Below are 8,930 nucleotides of genomic sequence, written 5' to 3'. Positions count from 1 at the left end.
GGCAATAGTAAGTATGAATAAGCGAAATCCCTTTGGCTCAGTGCTAATATTGTAAATTTGCGTCATTCTGAGGCAAGTTGAAATCCTTAAAACTTCTAAACTACTAGAATTCCAGAGTACATATATTCAAAATTAGTGCCTGATAAATGTAACTTTCCAATTGTTGTGTAAATATATTTTAATTAAGGCTAAGATGTTAGCAGAACAGCTAACTAAAGAAAGGTTCCAATCAGAGAGCATCGTTTAGCACACGTGACTTGTCCCTAAAGTTAATGCAGAGTGGACGCACTTTCCACCTTGTGAGATTATTAAGTGGCGTCGCGAGTCGCAACAGTGACCAGGCAGCACGAGCACAGGCTTTAGGTATGAAAATGACATGCTTATACTATATTTGGTATTCTATACGTTGTATTCCTAATATACAAAAGCCCTAGCGGCACATGTAATCGGTGGAGCCGCCTTGAAAGTATTTGGGTAAAGGATAAGTTTAAAGACAGCGAAAAGTTGCTGCTTCATGCTGTTATGCAGGTGCTAATGCTAAAGCTAAGTAGCGTTTAACTCCGTTAAATGAGTAAAACTGAAAGCAGCGTTTAAAACTCATATGTATGCCCCTCATTGTGTACGTATTATTTTTTATAAAATAAATATAGTGTATTTGGCTGACACCTGGAGGTGTTTTTGAGTGTTTTGTGATGTTATGCTACTTTCTGTTTCATTTTGCAGATCTATGGATGTTTAGTGCTTGACAGTAGCACAAACTGATCAATTAAAATAAGTTTGTAATTAACCCTTGTGCGATCATCGGGACATTTTTGTATTTTCAATAATTTTGGCTGTGTTAATGCCAACGGCATACATTTTGCCAAATGTGTATTTCTCTGGGAATTTTGATATTTCAACCTCAGTTTCTATAATACATCTATAATACACTGTACACAAAATAGTTACACTCATGAACTTCAGGACAAAAATGTCCACATTGAAACCCATTAAAACTGCAATATTTGATCCCAGTGCCATTCATGCATGAAATCATGAATTATATTATATTATGCTTTTATTCCAGAGCCCTGGCTTCAACATTTCTTTTTAATATTGTTCAACAGATGAACTATGTTAAAATACTCCACAGATGTTTACTTCATCCAAATTACAAGCAATATAAACCGCATATATGGTTAATATTTGCCCTTTTTCATAACTATTGATTTTTATTTATTTGAACTTCATTAGAAATTGAACCCATTCAGGTCAGTTTACACAACACAAGCTGAACACATACAGTAGCCATGTCAGTCTAGACGACACATCAGCCCCATTGAACACATTGCCTTTTCATACCAGCCTATGCAACACATGAAGGGCAGAGTTTTACTGTGTGTGTGTGTGTGTGTGTGTGTGTGTGTGTGTGTGTGTGTTGCATATGTACTTTCTTCAAAAAAAAAATCTGTATTGTTCCCACCATGGTCAGCTTCCTCTTTAGGAGCTCCTGTCCCAGCTTGTGCAAGGTAAAAACATTGTCGCATGTGATGTTGTGTCCACTGAGTCCCTGAGTCATGTCCATGACAACTCTAATTCCTTGATTTTTCTCAGGGGCTCCTCCATCAGGTTTCCCTGTGTAGACTTGTAAGTTCCAAGCATATGAGGAAGTGGCATCACAGGCAGCCCAGATATTTATACCATATTTTGCAGGTTTGGATGGTATATACTGCCTAAAGGGGCATCAGCTGCTCATCAATGGTGACATTATGCCCAGGGTTGTAATACAGGGGGAGGTGGTAAACCCACTTGTCTCACACTGTCCTGATGGCAGCTAGCTTGTCTCTCTGCCGTGGAGCTGGTCTGTCATCTCGGTTATCAAAGCGGATCATCCTGGAAATTATGTGGAAGTTTTCCAGAGACATTGTCCTGGGGCTGGCAGCTGACAGCTGACGGGCTGGTCCTGGAGCCGGCTGCTGACGGGCTGGTCCTGGGACTCCTCTTCGTTTTGGAACTAGCTGATGCTCAATCTCATCCTCTTCAAAGTCACTGTCGGACTCTGAATTTTCACAAATGATCCTCACATTCTGAAACCTCTTCCTCCTACATCATCAAAGCTTCTCTCTCTTCAAAAAATCAATTGCAAGGCCTGCAGAGCAGCGAATCTTTTGGCCATCTTGATCAGTTGTGATAAGGAACCACACACACACACGCGCGCGCATACTAACAGCAGGCCCAGACAGAAGGAGAACAGAGTGGAAGGTACACAGGACCTACACTTTCCACACTTTTATTAGCCCTGGGTCCAGTGGACACGAACATCATGTATGTAGTATAAATGTGTAGGGGGGGGGTGTATGGTGTGTGGTCATTGAAAATGTGTTCTGATATATGTTCTTCACAGAAAATGATCCAAGGCCAATGAGTCTGAGTTTATAATTTTTCTTTCATAAAAAAATGAAAACGGGTTCCACAGACCCGAACACCATACAAGAGTTAAAGGGTGAAAATCCTGAAAATGAATGAATATTTGGTAGTTATGATCAGGACTGATGTTGGTTAACAAATCCAAGTCAGTGAAGGTGGATAATAATATAAATGTAGAATATTTTTATGCCGGTAGTTTGACGTGGATATTTTAGTCCTCTAAGTTCCTGAGTGTAACTTTTTAAATTAACGCACAAGGGTTAAGTTAATTATACATGTGAAGGATGTTACTGATCAATAATGCATGTTTTGTCCTGTTTGCAGGAATAATTTAAAAAGAAGGGCACTATGGTGAGTGTTAATGTTATTGGTTTATTTTATACATCTGTTTTTAAAGTGGCCATATTTTACACTTTCGTAGCATGTTTAATGTCTACTTAATAAAGTTAGTCAAGGTTGCCTGCACCAAAACAGTTGTCGTTCAAATTTACAAATTATTTTCTGCCTTCTTTTTCACCCTTAGAATTAAAATGATATTTTTTTTTTTGTTGCTACTATATCTTTAAGACTTGTGATGGTTGACTAACTCTTCACATTTGAAACAAGAAATAACACCCTGATCAAGTTTCTGGATACCAAATAGTCTTTTGTTGTTTGTCTTTGTAATATGTGTGTGTTTTATTTGTAGTCTCGGAGATATGACTCTAGAACGACCATCTTCTCTCCAGAGGGTAAGAGCCCACTGTTTTTAATATTATTTTGAATGTTGACAATGTCTTCTGCACTGTAATTGGGGTCTCTTTGTGTTGTTGGCAGGACGTCTGTATCAGGTAGAATATGCCATGGAGGCCATCGGTCATGCTGGCACCTGCTTGGGCATTCTGGCGAATGATGGCGTGTTGCTGGCAGCCGAGAGGAGAAACATCCACAAACTGCTGGATGAGGTTTTCTTCTCTGAGAAGATTTACAAACTCAATGAGTGAGTTGTGGTTTTCACTTTTGATTGAAAGCTTCAGGCTGGGCCCTGTTTACAGGGATAGTTCACCCAAAAATGAAAATTCTCATCATTTACTCACTCTTATAAGATCCCAGATGTGTATGACTTTCATTCTGCTGAACACAAACTGAGGTTTTTAAAAGAAAATCTCAGCTCTGTAGATCCATACAATGTAAGTGAACGGTGATCAGACCTTTTGAAAGCTCATAAAGGGCAGCATAAAGGCATGCATCGCTGTGCATCGGTCTATTAAAGAAATTTCGACGCATCGTTTACGAAATTTAAGAATCGATTATCATTATAAATGAATACCCAATGTGTCGGTCTCATATTACATGAACCTTCTTGCAACAGACGCGGAGCACGCAAGATTAAAGGGAAAGAAAGTGCACATTGAAATAAAGAACGTTTATGCCGCAGAGTTCACCCTACGAACTTGTATAAGATAAAATGAGTGAATAAATGGATATGGATAGATGGATGCAGGGATGCCATCACATGTGTCAAAGAAGTATTGCCTAATTGACAGGGCCAAGCGTATAACACCAAAATAAGTGGGCTACCTGTTATAAAAGCATGTTGTTGTTTTTCCAATTTTGTGTGTATTATCACTGCATGCTTATATAAGTATATATTAATTATTTTACTGTCTTTTACTTAAAAGGAGACCTATTATGCCCAATTTTACAAAATGTTATATAAGTCTCAGGTGTTCCCAGAATGTGAAAGTTTCAGCTCAAAATACCCCACGGTTAATTAATTATACCATGTTATAAATGCCTCTTTTTGGGTGGAATCAAAAACACACTGTCTCTTTAAATGCAAATGAGCTGCTGCTCCCCGCCCCCTTTCCGGAAGAGGGCTTTGCCTTTACAGCTCATGCTTCGGTTACTAGAGCAACAACAAATCAGAACCAATACTGACAGTGTAAATATCGGAGTTCAGGCAGGGCTTGACTGGGAAGATAAATCGGCCCGGGATTTTACATAGGAACTTGCCCAAAAGTTGAGCGGGGTGGGTGTTCGCTGTCCTTTTCTGCATAACGCGGTGCTGTTTTGTGGTCTATTCTGCATAATGCGACGGCTCATTTGAGCTTATAGCGGCCCATTCGTCCCATTTCAAGGCTGGCCCGTTCTGTTCTCCCGATGGCCAGTCCGCCCCTGATGGGCCCCAAAGTGCATCGGCCCACCGGGAAAATGCCCGGTTAAAAATAATTTTACAGGCGTTCAGCCCTTTTTTTTAGCTCATGCAGCTCAAGCTGCTGGATTGGATTATGTGAATCTAAATAAAATAAAAAACAAGAATAATAATAATTGACATACTGACATTCATCAGTAATTTCGTTGACAACATTTTTAGTTCTGTTGCTCCCCTCAGAGGAGTAAAATTAATTTGGAGGGTGTAGGTATGTTCATTTCTGTGCTTGAGCAATATGTATGAATAAATGTTGTTGTGTGTGTGTGTGTGTGTGTGTGTGTGTGTGTAATGCAGAGACATGGCATGCAGTGTAGCAGGAATTACCTCAGACGCCAACGTCCTCACGAACGAACTGAGACTTATTGCACAGAGGTGAGTTAAGCCTTGTTTGGACACCTTTCAAAGCAGTGTTGTGTTGTTTGCCAGCCAAAAGGATTGGCAGGGTCCAAATTTCACTCCTACCAAGAACTAAGTGTGAGTGAAGATTAGTTGGCAAATGAATCAATCTTCTGGCCAGTGTCCTCCTGACTACATTTGTAGTAATTACAACCCAATGCATGGTTTGCATTGCAATATAAAAACTGCAGTCTGACCTCTCTAATGTTTTTAGTTAGCAAGCTAAAAGGTTGCTTTTTATTTGTCCTAACCCCAGAACTTTATGTGGTGAAACATTTATGTCTGGTAATTTCTTCCAACTAATTTCAAGCTTTTGTGCCAAAAATATGGTGGAAAATTACCTGAAATTCACGCCTGTGTGTTGGCAGGTATCTCCTGCAGTATCAGGAGCCCATCCCCTGCGAGCAGCTCGTTACTGCACTTTGTGACATCAAACAGGCTTACACACAGTTTGGAGGTATGACTGCAAAATTAAGCCAAGATTTTGCATTAATAGTGTATTTTTGACATCTAATATGGTCCTGGCAAAGCTTTGGGCTGCTGAGTGTAAACTGTGTGTGTGTGTGTGTGTGTGTGTGTGTGTGTGTGTGATCAGGTAAGAGGCCCTTTGGTGTGTCTCTGCTTTATATGGGGTGGGACAAACATTACGGATTCCAGCTCTATCAGAGTGACCCCAGTGGAAACTACGGAGGCTGGAAAGCCACATGTATCGGCAACAACAGTGCAGTGAGTGAAACGCACATATTCTGCAGCATTAAGGCTGTTACTAAAAGTGACTGACATTATCTGATCAAAACCTAATGCATTTATCTGCACCGAATAGAACATCATATCCCATAAAGTCAGTTCTAATCACAATGCAGAAACATGCATGTAAACATTTTACAATATTATTGTGCCTTTTTTAACTTTAGAACAGGGCTGGTACTAGGATGCGATCTTAAGCGTGGGCAAGTGGTTTTTGTTGTTATTTTGTGTGTGCTTGTCAGACCTGGGTAGAGGGGCCCCCTTGCACAACCACTTTAATATTAATGGTACAAACCGGGGTAGCACATCTTGTCAGCACTACTTATCCGAATGCACTACCATTTAAAAAATTATAAATTTAACAGTCAATGAAGTTGATCAGCTGGAACAGTTTGTGAGAATTACTTCTGTTGAAAGTTGCACAGATAAATTTTTTTAAGAAGATCCTCTGGACTCTTGACATCAGGGATGCAGGTTCAATGCTCCCATCTGGAGTGGGAATTGCACTGCACCTGAAAGTAATTGGGGACATGGAATTGAAAGAAACATTAAAACATTTAATTTAACAATTCATCAAGTAGTGGGGTCCTGGGCAGCTCATAGAGTATTGACACTGACTACCACCCCTGGAGTCATGCTGAGTGACTCCAGCCATGTCTCCTAAGCAACCAAATTGGCCCGGTTGCTAGGGAAGGTAGAGTCACATGGGGTAACCTCCACGTGGTTGTGATTAGTGGTTCTCACTCTCAATGTGGTGCGTGGTAAATTGTGCGTGGATCGCGGAGTATAGTACGTGCCACCACATGTGTAGTCTCCGCGGTGTCATGCACAGTAAGCCACGTGATAAGATGGAGTCTCAGAAGTGGAGGCAACTGAGACTTGTCCTCCGCCACCTGGTTGAGGAGAGTTACCGCGCCACCATGAGGACCTACTAAGTAGTGGTAATTGGGCATTCCAAAATTGGGTAGAAAAATGTATTGAGTATGTCACAGTTACTCTTATGAACATGCTGTATATGTACAGTGTTCTATATTTACCATTGTGAAGGAACGAAGTTGTAAAATTGGATATAACTTCACACAGAAAAGATTAGTAAGTGATTTTATCATGCTAAAATCATGTTAATACACTTAGTTTAAATCTTGTGACGATAACGACGAGTTCTCACTTTAGTTTTGTTTCGAAGTCCTTGAATATGTCACATCAAATAATGTTGTTTCAGTGTTTAATCATGCCCAACATATCATCCAACAGTTGACTGATTTCTCAATTCTTTGTGAATCATTTCAAAAGAATCTTAAAAAGAACCTGTTTGAAAGAATTCTTATCAAATCTGACACCACCATTTCCAGCTACTAGTGAACTGTAGTAATATAATAATTTGTCCTGTAGATGGCGCCAACACACTTCGCTTTGATAGCCTGTTGGTCAATCCTGGACCCCTCTACTCTTTGAACTAAAAGTGAGATTTTTTCGAAGGTTTTCAAAGGTTTAACGTGTGTATTTGTGTGTGTGTTATAGGCTGCCGTGTCAATGCTAAAACAGGACTATAAAGAGGGTGAGATGTCTCTATCAGCTGCCCTTGCTCTCGCAGTCAAAGTGCTGAACAAGACCATGGATGTCAGCAAGCTTTCAGCAGAGAAAGGTGTGTGTGTGTGTGTGTGTTTGGCATGAGGGCGATGGAATAAATTTTTTAGTGTTCAGACGAGGCTGTTGGATGGAGACAGGCTGGTGTAGAGCAAAGTTCTGCATTATGAATGATCATGACAGACGCACAGTCCATCTAAGCTCTCAACCTAATGCAGCTGATCACACTCTTGAGCACTACAGTTAAAACAACACTCAACTTCAGTAAAGAAAAATCTACTGTAGTTAAAACGGTCCTGTTAAAAATTATGCTTCAGCTGTTCTAAACCATGCCTGTCTGCTCTGTGTCCATCTGTGCAGTCGAGATCGCCACACTGACACGAGAGAACGGCAAGACCAGAATCAAAGTCCTCAAGCAGAAGGAAGTGGAAGAACTGATCAAGAAACATGAAGCGGAAGAGGCCAAAGCAGAGAAAGACAAGAAGGAGAAGGATCAGAAGGAAAAAGACAAATAAATAAATAAACCCTGCACCTTGTTTTCTATTAAAAAAAACAAACGAAAGCCTGCTGGGATTTGTAGAGAAATTCATATTGCTCTGTCTGTCGATCTGTCATTTTCTTTATTAAACACAAAAAGAAAAGATGCATTTGTTTGTCTGGTTTTGTTCTGATAATGTTGTGCAAGGTAGCGAGGAAGGTTCCTTTCTTAGCTTCAACCAACAGCTGGTGTTATACATTGAATAATGGATGAAACGTAAAGGCGTTTTTCTGGAAATGTCTGCAGCGAATGTGAATAGTGTTTAACCCACTACATTCAGTCTGGTGTGGGCTGTCAGTTTCAATATGGGTGTTTTAGGGAAAGTCAAGAGCAGCTTCCATCCCTGCTCAGTTAACCGTTACAGAAGTTTACCATGGTAACTTTTAAGTGTATTGTAATATATAACCATAGTTATTGTAAAATCGTAATTAACATGGAAGCTAACAGTTTTTTGTAATATGCTCAAATAACTCTTGGAAAACAATGTCTTTATAAACTATGATAGGTATGGTTTGATAACGTGAGCTTTTACGTGTTAGTCAGAGATCACAGACTGGTTCAGTTAAGATTCGCGGGCTTACCAAAAAGCGCGGGAATATTTAGCGCGTTTCATAAACGCGTGTTACTTGATTGTTTTGATTATTAGGATGGTATCTACGCCCTTGATTTTACCACAGGTAAGTTGGTAAGCAAAACGCGAAGCAGATTAAGTAGTTTTAAAGGCACCAAATAGAGTTTGTGGCGTGTATAAACGTTGACATTTTATAATTTTAACACACTTTTATCATGTGAATTCAGTAGGTTTTACCTCAAAATCAATGCAGAAAAAACATCCACAGACTCTGGGCCTACACATGGGGCAACCAGAATGGCCACTTACCATTGATAACCAACAACGTAAGCACATTAGTTATCTATCTTCTGTCTACTTACATTAGAGCTGTAAAGTTTGTAGTTCTAAATACCAGAAGAGAATGTATAAGATTTTCAAGTGCATTTTGACTTTTAAGTAGGTAAAAAGTCAAAGAGTAACTCTGTGAATTTTGAATTCTTTTTGTTATT

The 8,930-nt window shown here is 39.8% G+C and overlaps 1 protein-coding gene across 1 annotated transcript; it reads left to right on the top strand.

Annotated features, from left to right (window-relative positions):
• Positions 1-305: 305 nt before the first annotated feature.
• Positions 306-7,972, top strand: LOC127640435 (proteasome subunit alpha type-4-like). Its single transcript, XM_052123012.1, has 9 exons — positions 306-363; positions 2,731-2,757; positions 3,095-3,137; positions 3,223-3,385; positions 4,895-4,972; positions 5,365-5,453; positions 5,592-5,722; positions 7,265-7,388; positions 7,691-7,972. Exons 2-9 carry the CDS (start codon positions 2,755-2,757, stop codon positions 7,843-7,845), a joined length of 786 nt encoding a protein of 261 aa, XP_051978972.1. The 5' UTR covers positions 306-363; positions 2,731-2,754; the 3' UTR covers positions 7,846-7,972.
• The last annotated feature ends 958 nt before the right edge of the window (positions 7,973-8,930 follow it).

This window comes from Xyrauchen texanus, chromosome 49 (assembly GCF_025860055.1).
Source record: "Xyrauchen texanus isolate HMW12.3.18 chromosome 49, RBS_HiC_50CHRs, whole genome shotgun sequence".
Lineage (NCBI taxonomy): Eukaryota > Metazoa > Chordata > Actinopteri > Cypriniformes > Catostomidae > Xyrauchen > Xyrauchen texanus.
This window is presented reverse-complemented; position numbering and strand designations above follow the sequence as displayed.